Source organism: Meles meles, chromosome 8 (genome assembly GCF_922984935.1).
Source record: "Meles meles chromosome 8, mMelMel3.1 paternal haplotype, whole genome shotgun sequence".
Lineage (NCBI taxonomy): Eukaryota > Metazoa > Chordata > Mammalia > Carnivora > Mustelidae > Meles > Meles meles.
In genome coordinates this window covers 44,535,078-44,552,989 of record NC_060073.1, presented here as the reverse complement: position 1 = coordinate 44,552,989, position 17,912 = coordinate 44,535,078, and the positions used below count along the sequence as shown (strand labels likewise).

The 17,912-nt window shown below is 58.0% G+C and overlaps 1 protein-coding gene across 1 annotated transcript in view; it reads left to right on the top strand.

Annotated features, from left to right (window-relative positions):
* The window catches only part of KCNC1 (potassium voltage-gated channel subfamily C member 1), a 44,125-nt gene that overhangs the window by 22,424 nt on the left and 3,789 nt on the right, over positions 1-17,912 (top strand). The window contains exon 2 of the mRNA XM_046016022.1: positions 9,951-10,884. Within this exon, the coding sequence (XP_045871978.1) occupies positions 9,951-10,884 (934 nt within the window). The remainder of the gene's footprint in view (positions 1-9,950; positions 10,885-17,912) is intronic.

The following is a 17,912-nucleotide window of genomic DNA, read 5'->3' as shown; positions in this document are numbered from 1 at the left end:
GAAAACACGGCCCTGCTTCCCTAAGGCACACAGGCCTGTGTAGCTCGCTGGGGCTGTCTAAGGTCCACATCAAGCCGGAGCAGCCAGGTCTGGCTCTCGGGCACAGCTAGGCTGACTTGCACTGTGGATATAGTGGGGGGGGGGGGGGGGCCCACGAGAGGCCTGGAGAGCAGGCCTTCGAACCAGGCTGGGACTGATGGCGCGGCAGAGGCCCTCTGGGTGCTTGGGCAAGCTTCTCCACCTCTGTAAACCTTAGCCTCCTCGTCTGAAAAATGATACCAGTCAAACTTCCCCCTAGACCCGTGTGAGGTTTCGGTGACCTGATGCAAGGAGAGCGCAGGAGGCAGGGACCCCTCGAGCCCCAGAAGCTGCCGTCATCAGCCTCCATCTTATCACCGGAGTTAGGCCAGAATGCCAGGAGCTCTGGCTCCCACCCTGCTTGCCTTATGACCTTGGGTGTCCTTGCCCACCAAGCCTCATTTGCTCCCGGGCCCACGGCAGGGGCTCACGTGGATAACCATGTAGCAGTGGGCATGTGAAGTCACCCTTACCCTGAGGACAGTCCCTCACTGGCGGGCGGCTGGTATGCTGGGTATCAGACATGGCTTTGCCTGGGTCTGTGGCCCCAGGAAGTGGGCTCTGAAGGCCATGCTGTTGGCTCCCATGAGGCTCTCATTTGCTCCCAGTTTGTCAGCAGGCAAATGGTAGCAGGAGAGGAAAACATTAGGGAAAAATTCTGAAATGAAACGTTTCTCTCGTTAGCTGTTTGCTGCTGCTCCTTGTAACTTCCACCCTCCCCCCGCCCCCAATAATTCAGGGGGAAAAATGCTGTGTTTAGATTTTTGTAGAACGAAGCCTTGGCCCAACTCCTGGAATCCTAGTGTGCAAGGGAACTGGCAGTCTCGAGGTGTCTCCCAACCCCAGAATTCTGCCTGGGATTTAGGGAAAGCCTAGACACCTGGCCTTTTGCTCTAGGAGCTCCGTAGCATCCGACTTCCCAGGCTGTGTTATTATTATTGTTAGAGTCCCTACTTAAAAAACGATGGGGCTGCGTTTCCCAGAGCTCACTTGCCTGCTGCGGGCAGACAGCCCATGGTGGAGCTGGGACTCAAACTCGGGCCTCTGAAGCCAGGCCTGGGCCCTTCGCCTCCTGCTACGCTGCCCGCTTCCCAGTCTCCGGGGTGTCCCGGGCTCATGAGCTTCATTATACACCGAGCTGCCCAGTGCTTGGGTCTCATCCGACCTCATGGATCGCCAGTGCAAGGATGGGGCTGGAGGTATCAGAGCCATGGAGGGCCCAGGTCGAAGGTCAGTTTCTGGTCCCACCCACACCTACTGACCCTGTCTCTGAGCATGGGACCAAGGAGCCTGCATTTGTGTCTCTGCTGAGTCCCTCTCCTCCAGCACACCCCACCGCCTTCCTGTCCATCATGCAGGCCTCAGCCCACTCCTGCCCACTGCGTGCCCCCACAGCAGCCCCCAGGGAGGGCTTCTTACTTCCAGCCTCCCTATCACCCTTCCGAGGGGTCTGGCTTTGGCTGTCACCAATAAGTTCTCCTTGGTGCTGCACCCAGAGACTGCTCCCAGGGGCTGTTGTTCAGGGACACTCCTCCCTGTGTCCTCCAGGACCAGGGCTAGCCCCGGTCGGGCAGATGGGTCTCCGTGCTGCTTAGCCAGGCCTGCGCGGGTGCGTTCGGTGCGCCCAGCCTCACTCCTGCCGCGTGGATGGCTCTCGGAAGGGCAGTGCTGCTGTGCTGGGATGGGGGGAGGGGCACATCCACCTCAGTCCCCCAGCTGCCTCCCAACCCGGTGGTTCCTGTGTCATGACTGTGAGAGTCTTCACTTCTCTAAGTCTGCGACGCTCTGATCCCAAGCACTTTGTTGTGCTGGGACCCATGAGGGCCAGAGGTGGAGGTAGGATCCTGTCATTTCTGACTTCAAGATCCCGTCATTTCTGCTCCAGCCAGTGCCTCCCTTTGGCCTGGGGTCTGGAAGGCGGGTGGGGCCCGGGGAGCAGAGAGGCCTGGGCGGGCATCTCAGGCGAAGCCTCGGACGCTGTGACCATGAAAGCTCCAGGCTGCAGCCCAGTGTTGATGCTCTTATCTCTGTCCGCCCTCAGAGTTCTGTGACCTCGGGCAGATCCTTTCCCTTGCTGGGCCTCCTTGCTGGACCTCCGTTTCTCCATTCATGCCACAGGGGGCAGCTTTTAGACCAGAATCCTCTGAGGGCCTCCTCTTCCCTGGTGTTTGGGGTTTCTAACGACCATGTTTTCACAAGTCTAAGCACCATCGATCTAAGACATGACATGAGTTGAATAATAGCACACTAGGGATGGGGTTGGACATACTATTTTAAGGATGTGTACATTTTATGACATGTTTTCATTTCCAAAATGCGATAAAAGAATGTGCATCCCGGAACGAAAGCAACGAAAACGGAAACTGCGGCCGCCTCCAAATTTGCCCGCATAGCTGTCGGGGCAGCCCTTTCTGGATATGGCCTAGCTCTAGGGTCGTGAGGGAATTCAAGGAAGCCCCTCTCTGGAAGGCTGGAGGCCTGGGCCCTGCCTTTCCTGGCCTCGGTTCCCCCACTGCCCAGGCTGGGTCCCAGGACTGAGAGGGGGAGTGTGACAGGAGGCGGGGGTTCTGACCTGAACACCACAGCCCTGCATCCCTGTGGCCTTCTCCCTACCCTTGCCCTTTCTCTCCTCTTTCTCTCAGTCAGAGACAGTTTCAGAGAAAGGAGCACACCCCGGGGCTAGTGTGTGAATGACCATCTCTGGCACGGAAAAGGGTCACAGCCCTGGGCTGGGTGTTATCTCAGAGAACATGTGTCCAGAGTGCCTAGCCAGCCCGATTTCCCTAGGAGAGGGCTCATACGTGCCCCAGCCTCATACGATCCCGTACCTGTCCTTACACACACACGCAGACATATCACACCCCATACATGTCCTTATCTACATACAAGCACACACACCACTCCTCATATGTGTCTTAACACACACACTTGTGCACGCAGGCACACACTCACACACACACTCCTACCACCTGTAGGAACCACACACTACACATGCTGACCATTTACACAAGCCTTTCACACATGCCTGGAGTCCGGTCGCATAAACAGGGGATACACCTTCACCATGTCTACACCCACTCAGCGTTGACAGTCTCTCCCTCTCTCCCCCCGGACTCTCCCACAAACATGGACTTGCCCAAACAGGTGCCCACTCGGCCGTGTTATGTTCTCTGCACAAACTCTCGCACACTTCCACTCACCCCCTCTGTGTAGCATCGTGGGGCACTCATCCACCTGCTGCTCCCTGAGCTGGGAGCCAAGGGGGAAGGACTAGTGAAAAGGAACAGGGGCAGGGACCTGGATGCTGGGATGGACTGCCCAGGGCCCCCCATTTATTGATAGACCAAAAGAGAACTAGACTCCAAAGAGGCACCTCTCCTGCTGCCCCCTTGCAGCCCTCAGCCAGCTCAGCGTGCCACGGGCCTGCCCAGCCCAGGAAGGCCAGACAAGTGTAATTCAGTTTCCAAACTCAACTCGACTGACAATTTATTTAGTCCAATTGGCCATCCCGCCTGCTCTGCATCACTGACTCCGCCTGGATTAACTCAAACGCCATATACCCCTGCTGGGCAGATTTAATTAGGCGAAAAAACTGACCTGAAGCCTCAGGGGGCTTGGGCCTGGACAGCAGCCAGGGGCCCCGTGATCAGCCCCACTGCCTGCAGCCTTGCCTGGTCTCGGAATCTCGGAAGGGACCAAGTCCAACCCTCAGTGTACCAGTGATGAATCTGAGGCCCAGAGAAGGGAAGTGACTTGCCAAGGTCATGCAGCACGTGAGCGCCAGACCCGAACGGCGGTCCATGCACCACAGTCCAACCATTGCCTTGTTCCTGGAACGCCAGACTGCGAGCATGCAGATCCCCACCGCGAACCCTGGAACAATTCTGGAAGGCAAGCACAATCTTCTACAGATGACTGTGGCATACATAATTTATAAATGAAAGTCATAGCACATATTGGTCATTTTAATAGATAGTAAATTGCTTTTCTGATTTATGGTTTCAGGGGCGGGGTTACCATAAAAATAACTTGGTGATTTATAAAACATCTTCTAAAGTCAACAGAGCTTCAGTAGGTTTGTCTGACTTTACAGCCAACAGCCTCGCCGCCCCAGTTACCATAGAAATGGGATGCCTCCTTCTGTTGCCATGGCTACCACTTTCTAGAACACTATTGGTGGGTCTTTCACAGTTTGTGATTTGGTTCTGGTTTGGGGGGGGGAGCCAGGACTACCAGCTTGGTTGGGTTTATGCTGCATTATCAGGCGATCTTGCCTGTGTTGTCTTGAAATTTCACTAGGTGGCCTCTGCGGTGGCCAGGCTAGGTGACAACTGTCCCTGTCCCTGGGCTGCCAGGCAAAAGTCCCTTTGTGCCTCTCTTCCTACCCTGGCAAACTAGCAGCCCAGGAGACGCTGGTCTTATAGCGGCCTGGATCCTGGGTGTGGGGGACAAGGTGGCCGCTGGGGTGGGCTAGAGAAGGAAGACGAGGCCTGGCAGCGGGGGGCCGGAGGGGTGGGCAGGAAATCAGGCAGCTGGGGACTGAGGGGCAGATGTAAGGCCTGGAAATCCAGGCACTGGCACCATCACCGTGGGGAGGCAAGCTGAGGGCATCGAGGAAGGCCGAGGAGGCAGAGGCAAGGCGGGCTGGAGCTGCTGTCCTGTGGGAGAGACAGACGCTGAGCCAGCCACACCTGCAGGGGTGAGGTGGGCAGAGGAGGGGCTAGCCGGGTGGCCAGGCCTGGGTTCTACTGTATGATAGTGAGAATGCCGTGCGGGAATGGCTGCCACGTCATCGTGTGCCCCCAGTGCAGGGGGACTAAAGCTGCAGGGGGCTGTGGGTGTGCTTCCATACAGCCCCTTGGCCCCTGTGTCATCTCCGGATGTGCACTCCCCAGGGCTGTAGACTGTGTGGTTGCATGGACGGCGAATGCGCTTAGGGTAAGGGGTGAAGGGTGTGCTCTGGGTAGCTGTGTCTGTCCGCGGTCTCTGGGAGGCGGACGGCTCACGTAGGGTGCAGCCCTTGCCCTTGCTCTTGCCTTCAACCCCTGCTGTCCTGAGAGCGTCGGCCCGGGATTGCCGCAGACGTGGCTCCCAGCGTCGCTCCCTGCCAGGGCTCGGCCACCCCCAGGAATGCACCATCCCCACACACTTGCCCAGTCCCTCTGGCTGAGCCCCTTGAACAAGTTGGGGTTGTCTCCCAGCCTGCCCTTTTCTGGGTGTGTGAGGAGGTGGCCAGGTGGGGACACAGGCGAGCCCATCCAAGGCTGCTGTTGGTGGTGATTCCCTGAATGAGGCGGGGGCAGCCTCCCTATTCCTGGGGCTGCTGTTGTCCCAGGAGCTAGCAAGTCCTGGGCAGCTGGGCTGGCCCAAGAACAATTCACTGGGGGGCCGGGCAGCCCAGTTCTCTCCTTCCCCAGGATAGACATAACCTGCCCTCAGGGAGTCTGACCTGTGGGTGCCAAGCTCCAGGATGGAGGTGTCCGAACACAGGACTAACCACCCAGGTGCGCTGGCAGCTCTGCTGGTGGAAGTAGGTTCGATTCTAGAGCTAGATGAACTTGGGTCCAAGCTTCAGCCTCATCATGAGCTCTGAGCCCTTGGTTTAGTCGCTGACCTCTGTGTACCTGGGTTTCCTTTTTGGCACAGTAGGGTAGGACTCCCTGTCTCATTAGGTCAGAGAGGACTAACGGTGCCGAGTGGGTCCTTAGCTTTGGGAGCTTCCTGCCCCCTCCTTCCTGTGCTCAGCTTCTCCGAGGATGGACCAAAGAGAGCTGGGATCATCTGGAGGAGAGCTCTCCCTTTGGCTGTGCGCTGTGGCAGGCCTGCTGGTCTCTGGGCATACGAGAATATGGCAGTCTGAGCGAGCAAGGGGCACCGGCTTCTACAGCCCTCCTAGGGGCCCTCCGGAGGGCCTGGATGTTGCTGGGGCTTGGCCTGTGACCGAGGACCAGGCCTACCAGCAGCAGAGACCAGGCAGGGGGGTGCCCGGGAAGGCGAGGCTGGGTGGCAGGCCTGGCTTCCACTTTCCCTGCTTCCTCCCTAGTCCTAGTGCTGGGTTCTGGGCTGGGCTGGACTGCCACCCTGCCCCTGCCAACTCCCTGGGCACTAGGGCCCAGAGAGGAAAGAATCTAGGCAGGATGTTCCATGGATTGCTAAGAACCAATACTTTTTCCTACCCTAACTGTGTAAGACCCACCCTCTTCCAGGGCTTTAAGTGTTCCCATCAGGACGGCCTGTGAGAGGGGCAGGTGGAGTGAGAGCTCTGTGGGCCGGCGGAGGCGCCTGGGACATCAGGGCCCTGTTGGGGCTGTTCCCGTGAGCCTCCCCAAGCACTAATGAGCTGGCGTTGGAGACAGGTTTGCTGTCTCCTTGGGGGTGAATTTAGAGACTCCTTGGGGGGTCCCTTCATTTGCTGCTTCGTTAAGGCCTCAGCTCCAAGAGGAGCCTCACCTGGAGAAGGGGTCCCAGGAGTAGGGCTACTTAGCGGGGGCACTGAGGGATGAATGGGTTTTTCTAGAGGTACGAAGACACAGAGATGGGGAGACCCGGAGAAGGGGGTCCGAAATAGCAGAGAGTTGTGTGTGGCGAGAATGTTGGGTGCGGGTAGGGAGTGAGCTCTTGGGCCAGGGAGGCCGGGCGCAGAGCGTCCCCTGTGTCATGGCTCCTCTCTGTGGGCAGCATGGTCGGGTGGCCTGGGCAGAGGGCTGGGACGCCAATGGGTCGCTCCCTCTGGTAGCTGTATGGAGACTGGACTCTAAGCCGGAAGCCTGCTGACTTTGATGGCAGTAGTCCTACGGAATGAGTATCACGTGTGAGCAGAGGGGACGAAGGAGGACAGGTGGGGGAAGGCTTGGGAGGAGGAGATCATGGCTGATGAGGCAGTGGAGGGGGGTGCCTCATGTCTCCTGTCATTGGTCAGGATGGGGAGCTCAGGGAGGCAGGGTGCCCCGCCTCTCCACATTCCGCAGCTGTGCGAGTCCTCCTCTCTCAAAAAGCCCAGGGCAGGGGCAGGACCCGCCCTTTGGGATCCGGTGAGTGCCAAGCCTGATGACTGGGCCTCTGGGGCCTGTGAGGAAACCTGGAGGCAAATAACCAGCATTTTGGAAGGTGTTTTTAGCTCTAGGAGCTTTGGCCACGTTGGTGATGGCAGGAGCTTTGGAGCTAGATAAACATGGGTCAGAGGTGGTGGCTGCTCGCAGTTGCTGCCACTTGGCTTTCCTAATCCACTTCTGGGGTGAGCCAGGTCTGCCCTATCCAGACCCTTAGAGAGCTGTTTCTGGAGTTGGGAGACCCGGCTTAGTCCCTACCCTGCCCCACCTTGTCCAAACCCCACCTGTTTTCCAGGGCCCGAGGGAGAGTCTCTTTTCAGTCCACTGCATTGGACTTGTCCTTGCGTGTGTCTTTTACTCTCTGCTGGGCAGGGAGCTCCCCAAGGCTGAGGCTTTATTCCACTCTGCTGGCCATAACCTGGTGGCTGGTAAAGAGTGAAGGGAGAAAGGATGGATGGATGGATGGATGGATGGATGGATGGATGGATGGGCAGGCAGGTGGAAGGAAGAAAGGGAAGAAGGAAAGGAGGGACTAAAGGAAGAAGGAGGGAAGGAAAAGAGAGGAGGGAAGGGAAGAATGATTGCCTGCATGATGGACGGGAAGGGGGAAGGAAGGAAGGGAGAGAGGAACAAGAAAGGAAGGAGTGGAGGGAGGGAGGAAGAAAGAAGGAGGAATGGATATGAGGATGAAAGGGAGGATGGGAGGGAGGGAGGGGGTGGGGAGGAAGAGACGAAGGAGAGATAGATGAGTGCCAGGAGGGATCCATCTGTGGATAGAAGGAAGGATCCACAGGGATCATACTTGATAGTGGTCTTGATAAAATTTTTGAAAAGTGTACAGTGTCCTAAAACCAACGGAACTATGAGCATAGCACAAGGCCCCAAGACTTCTTCCTGTCTGGGGGACCCCAGACTTCCCATCTGTAGCATGTAGCGTCTTGGGCCAGATACTTTCTAAAGGCTTCTTTTACTCTGACATTCTAAAATGCTGTCTTTGTTGCTTCCCCTTTCCTCTCCCCTTCCTCCAAACCAGAATGTTCCTTGAAAGGTCCACATAGTTCTCGGTTTCTAGATCCATGCCAGATTATGTGGCAGGTCCCATGGCTATGGTCAACCCAGACAGGGCTGTTCTTGGACTTACAATGCTGCCCCCACACCAACGAGCACCACAAGGTGTGGGGGGTGAGGGGGTGCATCTCTGCAGACTACATTGTTCTAGAAGCAGCATGGCTGCTTCTTGTTGTGGATACAGTGTGGGACCTTGGCCCTCCTTGAAGTTCTCTGTGAGGGCAGCTCTGGAGAACACAGGGGTCACCCCATCCAGACTGTAGCCCAAGGCTGCTTCCAGAAGACGGCCTGGCTTGGGACATTGTGTCTTGCACAGGCTGGGAGAAAGGGCCCCAGAGGAAGGGGAGCTATGGGAACATGCAAGCAAGGATGACCAACTGGACACCTGGAGGAGAACTGACTAGCTGGGGTTCTTCTAGAGCTCTGGGGGACCCAACTGGAGGCTGTAAGAAGAGGCCTTGCCTGGAATTCAGTCTAGCAGGACAGCCAGCTCCTCGGTTCTCTTTCCTCAGGGACCCAGGTCTACTGGGGGCTAGGAAGCCCGGGGTCATCAGATGGGGCCACCAAACCAAACCAAAGGAGCTCCTGAACCTTTCTCCAGGGGCTCCGGTGGTTCTGGACAGGCTGGGCCATCCCAGCCATTTCCTTCTCACTGATGGGGAGAAGAGGAGGCAGCCACATATGTTCGGAAAGCCCTCCAGTGACTCCATCCTCGCTTCCACCCACTACCATACCCAGCAGGAGAAGCAGACCCTATGGTTTTGGTGCCTTTGAGGACCCCTAGTCCAGTTGTCCTTCTGATACTGAAGCTACAACACAGTATCCCTGACAAATGAGCATTTAGCCTGTATTTCAGTACCTCCAAGAATGGGATGTTCACCTCCAAGCTGGTGGTGGAAAGTCCAAGGAGGATGGGGGTGGGGTGGGGGGCGTGTAAAAGCTGTCTAAGTCCCTGGGGCAGATATCTGTCTTTGCAGTTTTAGACTTGAGAGAACCCAAAAGAGACCACATCGGTGAGGTACACATTCCTGAAAAAGAGCGTGAATGGACTGTGGTAGGAAGAGGAGGGCTGGGCCATATGGCCACTGAGGGGCCCAATTCCACCACCACAGCCCCGTCTCATTCCTTTGCCACCTTGAGCCTCAGCAGGCAAAGTCACTTTTATCAGTCAGGGTAGGCTAAGTGCTTAACTAAGTCACCCCCAAATCGCAGCAGCTTAATACCTCAGTCGTTGATTTCCCACTCAGGTACTTAGTGGATGTTTTTATTTTCAGGGACGGAGGCTACGTCCTTGTGGTGGCCCTTCTGGCTCCTAGAGCGTCAGCATGTAACCGGCAGCTGGGGGAGGAAAGAGGGCCTGGAAGATTGAGTAGAAAGATGCTAAGCGCCTGGCCTGTCGTTAGCACACATCCCTTTCACGCGCTGTCCCCCGACCGTGAACTCAGTCACGGGACCCCACCTAACCCCAAGGAAGCCTGGCAAATGGAGTTGAGCTGTGCATCCAGGAGGAAAGGAAAGGCATTTGTGAAAACAAAGCAATTCTGCCCCAACTTCTTACCTCCCTGAGCATCCTAACTCGGTGCTCCCTCGGTGAGGAGGGAAAGGTGGCCGGTCCATTTGGCCCATGTTGGAGGGGGCGGTGAGCAGGCGTCTTCCCCCGGCCTGGCCTCTGACCAGAGCCAACGCCCAGGTACCCCGGGTTGCTTTGCTCTGGGTGGGAGGGCCTCCCTCTGACCCTGTGTTTCTCCTCCACAGTATGTGGCCTTTGCCTCCCTCTTCTTCATCCTGGTCTCCATCACCACCTTCTGCCTGGAGACCCACGAGCGCTTCAACCCCATCGTGAACAAGACAGAGATCGAGAATGTTCGGAACGGCACGCAAGTGCGCTACTACCGGGAGGCGGAGACGGAGGCCTTCCTCACCTACATTGAGGGCGTCTGTGTGGTCTGGTTCACCTTCGAGTTCCTCATGCGTGTGGTCTTCTGCCCCAACAAGGTGGAGTTCATCAAGAACTCGCTCAACATCATTGACTTTGTGGCCATCCTCCCCTTCTACCTGGAGGTGGGCCTGAGCGGCCTGTCTTCCAAGGCCGCCAAGGACGTCCTGGGCTTCCTGCGCGTCGTCCGCTTCGTGCGAATCCTGCGCATCTTCAAGCTGACCCGCCATTTTGTGGGCCTGCGGGTTCTGGGCCACACTCTCCGCGCCAGCACCAATGAGTTCTTGCTGCTTATCATCTTCCTGGCCCTGGGCGTCCTGATCTTCGCCACCATGATCTACTACGCCGAGAGGATAGGGGCACAGCCCAATGACCCCAGCGCCAGCGAGCACACCCACTTTAAGAACATCCCCATCGGCTTCTGGTGGGCCGTGGTCACCATGACGACGCTGGGCTATGGAGACATGTACCCGCAGACGTGGTCCGGCATGCTGGTGGGAGCGCTGTGTGCGCTGGCGGGCGTGCTCACCATCGCCATGCCTGTGCCCGTCATCGTGAACAATTTTGGGATGTATTACTCCTTAGCCATGGCTAAGCAGAAACTACCAAAGAAAAAAAAGAAGCATATTCCACGGCCACCGCAGCTGGGATCTCCCAATTATTGTAAATCTGTCGTAAACTCTCCACACCACAGTACTCAGAGTGACACATGCCCGCTGGCCCAGGAAGAAATTTTAGAAATTAACAGAGCAGGTAGGAAACCTCTTAGAGGCATGTCGATCTGACCTTTCACCTCTGCCCCCGTAGCGATGATTCCAGATTCAGTCAGACTGCTTCCTTAGTTCCGTGGGCGACCCGGGACCCCGCACTCGGTCTCGAGGTGTGGAGCCCGGGGGCCCAGGGAGATGCTGGGCAGCCAAATTCACAAGGCGAGAGCCTGCTGGAGGAACCTCACTGGTGGCCCTGGGTAAGGAGGTTGGCGCTCTGGTCTCGTGAGGTTCGGAAGAGACGACATGGCCCGCAAGGTTGCTGAGGACTCTCTTAGCAGGAGCCCAGGGGGCTGCTGCTCGGTGGGCAGGAGGCAAGCGTGAGTCTCTGACTCAGGCCACTGTCCCAGGGCTGGGGCAGGGCAGGGCAGGGGTGGGTGTGATTCGGAAACACCAGAGAGCTTCTGGTTTGGTCTTCCCTCGGCCCCCTTCAAGCTGTGCAGAGAGCACAGCTGGTGCATGGGATCGGGCAGAAGGGTCCCTGCAAAGGCAGTAGCAAGGATTCTCACCCCGCAACAGAGCCTGTCTCCACAGCTGAGTAGAACTCCTGCTCTGATTCCGGCTGCCTAGCTCCAGGTGCGTCCTCGGGGACGCCTGTAGCCCTCCATAACAAGCTTACTTACCCCATAGCATGCCGAACCAACTCACCTTCTACCACCACTCTAGAGTTTAGCGTTTATCTTTAGGAACCTGTTGGAGCGACTCTAGCTTTCACGTTGTCTGTTTGGGTTGATGGTCGAGCGGGAGTTTCCAGTGGCCTTCTGATGGAAGCGGCTGGTGAGCAAAGGACGAGCGGGGGCCACCATCCCGGGCAGCTTTAGGCGAAAGCACTACGGACCAGCAGCCACCTCCCACCGAGGGTCCTCCCCATGTCCGTCAGTAGGGACTGCAGCAGCAATACGTGACAACCAGACCAGTGTCCAGCCACATTCCCGTGAATTCAGTGGGGGGCCGGGGGGGGAGGGGGGCCATGAAACAATACTAGTCACCGTGGGATATATTCTCATATTCCATGGCTAGTGGTTTGTTATGGGACTATCTCAGTTTTATGAGAACCTGCACATAGCACATAAAGTTGATCATGGGGCTCTGGTCTGAAGATATAAAGCCCATAGTCTACCTCTACCCATGGAATACCATCGACTTATTCTGTGGACACAGGGATTTCAAGGAGATGAATGACCCAGAGAAGAATGGCAACACTGAGCTAAGAGGTGCCGGGGTGAGGGAGGCTGAGTGAGTGACAGGTAGCATTTAGTCTATGGAGGATGTCCCCATGCCTAGACGTGGCAGGCGAGCTCAACCCTGGATGAGCACGTTTCCCCTGGTGTGGGTGGCCTCCCCCAGCGGATGAAGGAGTCCTCATTCCTGCTCCCTGCTGACGCACCCGCCACCCCGTCCCACTCCCGATCTGGCTTCATTACATACCTGTGCTGCCTAGCGTAGTACCCCCAAGGCCCACTTCTCTGCCCGTGGGGGCTCTATCGCCCCTTCTTCTGGTCCCATACCCCTCCCTGCTTCCTGGATTCCTTGAGGCACTCAAGAAGAACATGGTTAGTGTCCCAGGCCAGGCCAGGGGGTGGGCGAGGGTCTCCGATGCTGGAACAGGGGGCCTGAGGTAGGGCTGCGTCCCCCTGGCCAAGGCATGGCTCCTGCTCAGCAGGGGAGGCACCTGCTAGCGGAAAGTTTCCACCCCACCTCTCTGCTTTGGATTAGGTGGACGTCTGACTTCAGGAGCTGCCATCATGGCAAGGAAAGTTCCTGGGGCTCTGGGGAGGGTGTGGGCTGGCCTGGCCCCCACCTTCAGTCCAGGCCCCAGGAGGGAGAGCTCAAAGTTGGGTGACATCCCTATGGCGCTACTTGGCCCTCAGGATCAGTGCCCCAAGCTTGGGTGCCCAGGCCAGCCTACCAAGGATCCCCAGTTCACTCTAGTCAGGCACAGATTCCTCTGCACTCCTAGAAAATGCCAATATTCTCCATGTGCTGAGGGTGCACACACACACAGACACGCGCGCGTGCGTACACCAAGTGCAGACGTGTTCTGACATGCACACCAGCTAGTCCCAGAGACACAGCCCTCTTCCCATGCTGCAGCACACCTGTGAAGCCCTTTCACTCCTGGTGGATCCCCTGGGCCCCCCAGCCATGGCAGCCCTGCTCCTAGGAGCCTCCTGGTCCCTGACCCCAGATCTCAGGGGCCCAGAGAGCCCTGGCTTGGTCAGTCCTTGGCTGAGGAGGGATTTGGGGGCCTCCCAAGCTTGCCCTCAGGAGCCCAGATGCCCAGGCCTTCCTGCTTTCTCTCCCCAGCCCCACACTCTGCCCGCCCTCCCTTTCCGAATGCTCACTTGCCTGGAGGTGCTGTCCTGTTGTCCAGACCTGTCCTCCTCGGCTCCCAGACCCCTCGGAGCCTCCTCCCTTACCAGAACACTCCTTCCAAAAGCTGGTGTGTGAGACCCAGATGATCTGTCACCAGGGTGTGTGGTCCTTAAGGGACCTCCATCTCAGCATCATGGGGTCCCTTCCCATTTGCTTCCTTCTCTGCTTGTAGCCACATACCCAGATGGGTGTGGGGCATCTGTGAGTTGCACGGGGGGAGGGCAGAGGTGAGGAAGGCAAATATGGGTGGAGACCTGACCCTACGAGAATTGAGAGAGGTAAGACACAGCCCCTAGGGCCTTTCCAGCCTCGCTCCATCCCCAAGGACAATCAGGTGGCCTCAAAGAAATCTGATTTTCCAATTCCGCTTTTAGAATCTGGTTTAAGGCTAAATGCAGCCTGCTGGGCTCTGGGGCATCCCCAACCCTGACCCCCCCCCCCCCCCCCCCCGTCCCGCAACTCCCCAGGGCCAGACCCCAAGGACTCAAGGCCTCCCAGTCATGTCAACAACACCTTCCCTCACCTCCACCTCTTAGTCTGTCCTGAAGCCTCAGGTCTGTGTGTCTGTGAGGGGTGATCTGGTCTCCTCTATACCATGGTAGGCATGGCCTCCATGTTTGGGGGATTTGTCCTGTGGGGATCGTGCGGGCGGGGATGCCAGGAGGGCATCCCACATAGGGACCGCCTGGGGCTGATGGTCCAGGAGAAGCTGCTCTGTCTCCCAGAAAGGGTCTCCCACCCCATCTAGAGGCGGGGTCCTAGAGCACCTGCTCTGGACAGTTCGGAGTGCTCCCTCTGTCCTGCCATGTCCATTCACGTGTGTGTCTCGTTCATCTCTGCTCCTCTGATAGGGGTTGGTCCTCTGTGGTGCTGCGTCTGGGGCTACGGGGTCCCACCATAGGTGAGCAGGGTGCTGGCATGGGGGAGGGTTGGTGGCCAGACCCACTTTTTGCCCATTGGCTGGGAGGGCAGCCGGCATCTGGGAAGTCCCAGAGAAAGTGCTCCCTGGGCTTCCCAGGAGCCACACACTGTAGCCTCTGGGTCATCTCTGGAGGCGGGCTCCCCCCTGAACAGCTGAGTGTGCAGCGCCCCTGGCCCTGGCCTTCCGCCTTCCCCTGCCGGGCCACAGTGAGTGCTGGGAGTGGCGGGAGTCCACGGGGCAGGGAGGGTGACAGGAACGGGCAGAGGGGACAAGACAGGGTGTGGGCAGGGGCCCTCCGCATGGGCCGACCAAGTTGTTACTCGGGGTAGAGGGCCGGGTTGGGCAGTGGGGGCCCGGAGTGGGGTCCTCGAGGCCGCCAGGCAGGCCAAGGGGGGAGCAGTAGGGAAATGAACCCTCTCTGAGGGCCAGGCATGGGTGTTCTTTTCTGTGTTGTTCACATTTTCTCTCTTTCTCTCTCCACTAATCATGTCTCTCTCTCTCCTCGTTTTGTTGCACGACTTGTGCCAGTTCTCGTGATTATACTCCGCTCGTGTCTCTCACAGACTGTCCCTACTTAGCCTGGGACTTTTCCCCCGAGCCCCCCGCTGGGGAGACCCCTCAGGGCTAAACCCCAGGAAATGCCCAGCACCCCCCAACCCTGCACCCCCCCCCCCAGCGTGCGCCACCCCTGCCCCCCGCCCCCGGCGCCCGCTGCTGGTGTGAACAGTAAGTAGTCGGTGCTGCCCGGAGAGCAGGGCGGAAAAGCCAGCCGTGTTGGCTGAGGGCCCAGGCACCGGGTTCTCCTTGCTCCAAAGTTTAAAAAAAAATGACCCTCTTGCAGATGCTCATCTCAGTCCATTTCAAAGCCTGGAAACCATCTCCGTGAGACGCTGCCCATGCTATCATTCCATCACTGCAGGCGGGCGGGGTGGGGGTTGCGGAGGGGCCTGGGGCCAGGTGTGCAGCCTTTGGTGGGGGGCCAGGTGGGAACCAAGGCTTCCCGGTGGCCGTCTCCTCCAAAGGACAGCGTGGGGGCAGGAGGACGGGAAGGTGTGGGGGAGCCGGCACTTTTGGCCCTTTTCACGGGTTCCCCAGCTTTAGAGAGTTGGCCCCTGCTTGGTTTCTCTATCTTCCAGCCACCCCTCTGGACTTGGGGAGGGAGAATGCTCCCCGTTTCTGAGAGCAGCCCAAACCCCAGATAAACCACCTGCCTTGGGAGGCTGGCTCCTTCCCAGAGCGAGACCTAAACACACCCACCCAGTCACAGCTTCCCCTCAAAGGGCATGGTGGTGCTTGAGAGACGCAGCAGACCCCAGGCGTGACCTGGAGTCTTTCCAGGGACAGAAAGGTGCCTGATGGTTGTCCCTGCCCCCAGCCCCAGTAGGGGAAACCAGCCCAACTCGGGGCCCTTTAAAGGCCCTGGGAGCTCAGTTCCTCCAGGACCAGGGCACCAAGGAGCAAAGCTGGTAAGTGGGGGCTCATCACTCAGAGCCAAAGGAGGTGCGTCAAGTTTTACCACCCTTTGACCCACTCCTAGGCCAGAACCACCGGCCGTAGATTCCTCCACCGACAGACGATGGCCCCAGAGAGACAGCAAACCCTGGCTCCCCTCCCAGAGGGAGAGGCTGTCGGCTAGGACTCGCTGTTTTCCCCTTGAGGACCATTTGTGCAGGGTACTGTGGGCCCCAACCCCGCACCCCCATCCACCCGCACCTCCCTGATACCTCTCCCCTTCTCTCTCCTCGCCGCCCTCCTCCCTCAGCCCCTCCCCTGGGAGGGAAGACAGGGGCCAGCCAGAACAGGAGGCAGGCGGGACTTGTCTGTGGGCACACGTGTGTGCCCACAGACACGCCCCAAGCGCTAGGCAGCTCCCAGCCCCAGAGAGGCCCTAGTCACGTGGTGTCAGAGTTACCTTGGTAACTGGCCTTTCTGGTTCAGAATAAATCGGGGAGCGAAGCCCCTGGGATTTGTCGAGAAACGCACTGTACGTGAAATGCTTTGCCATCTTGTACGACAGACTTTTTTTTTTAAGTTCCAAAATTATGATGGGATTTTTTTTTTTTTTTTGGATTTGCTTTACGAATAAACCTGATTGGTCCATTTCTCTTTTGACTGACTGCCTCTTTGTAGTGACATGATGTGTACACGGGCCGTGATCCCGCCCACGGGCACGCTGAGTGTGTGCACGTGGAGAAGGATCACTCGTGCGTGTAGTTACATGATGTGAACAGGGTCGTGGAGGAGGGTCCCCCTTTAGTCTTTCAGAGAGCCCCCTCTTGTGTTCACACCCATGTTGGTGGTACCTTCCCTGAGGCTCTCCCCGCAGATGAAGTCTTTGAGGGAGTTCTGTTGCCCACCGTGGGGACTGAGTTGCTCCCCCCTGGCCTGGAAGATTCTGTCTTGAGGGCAGAGAGCAGGGGGCAGGCTCAGTCCCCAAGAGTGATGGGTGGGAGCTGAGGCCAGCCAGAGCCACCTCCACGAGCTCCAGAGGCTTCCACAGCTCTGCTCCTGGACTTGGGAGAGGGAGAGCTGGTTGCTCTGGCCACGCTTTGCCCCTTCACCGGATGTCTCCTCAGACCTCTCCCCAGCTTCCTTCTCAGCTGTCCCAGAGGCCAAGACTCCTCTTTACCCACCCAAGTCCATCCGCCACTGTTGTCTTTACACGTCCATCTGCTCTGCTTTGCCGGGACACTGCTACGAGGAGGCAGAGGAATGGGAGGCCCTCCCGAATCATGGCCCGCTGTCACTGCCTCATGCATACATCCCTGTTGTGCCTTTGCAAGCTGACCAGGCCCGCTGCGGGCAGAACGGGATGGCGAGCGCTGGCGGGATCAGTGTGGGGATTAGAGCAGTCGGAGGGACTAGCTTAAGTCTGCGTGGGGGGTGGAGCAGGTTCGATGGTTGAATTGGGTCTGTGTGGGGACAGAGGAGACTGTGTGACCAGGCCTGGTCTGTGTGGGGGGTGGGTCATACAGAGTGACCAGGGGAGTCTGTGTGGGGACAGAGGAGACTGTGTGACCAGGCCTGGTCTGTGTGGGGGGTGGGACATACAGAGCGACCAGGGGAGTCTGTGTGGGGACAGAGGAGACTGTGACCAGGCCTGGTCTGTGTGGGGGGTGGGACATACAGAGCGACCAGGGTGAGTCTGTATGGGGACAGAGGAGGCTCAGTGACCAGACCTGGTCTGGGGTGGGAGACATACAGAGTGACCAGGTTGAATCCAAATGGGGGGGTAGGCAGGATGAGTGATGAGATAGGGTGTGTGTGGAGGACAGTGTGGAGTGTATGATGAGGTGGGATCCCAGTGAGGGGTAGAGTTGAGAGATGGGGTCTAGATGGGGCTAGGGCAGCCTTGAGGAACTGTTAGATGTGGGTGGGCAGCAGCCAGGCTCTGGTCAGCAAGAGAGAGAGGTCTGAAAAGGCCACCTCTCTGAACTGGAGTTTTTCTGAGTGTCTGTTTGTCTTCTCCCTGAGCTCTGTGTCTGGCCCCCTACCCATGACCTCATCCACACCACCCTGTCTCATCGGCCCTGCCTTGGGCCCTAGGCTCGGCCCCCAGCACCGCGCTTGCTGGACCCATCACCAACTCATCTTTTTGCAAACTTTGAGCAAACCCAGGAGCCCCTCTTTCCCTGCACCATGGGCAGCTCACAGGCTGCCCGAATGAGCCGGGAACCCGTAGCCTCGTGCCCCCCTCCATGGCCTACTTGCTATTC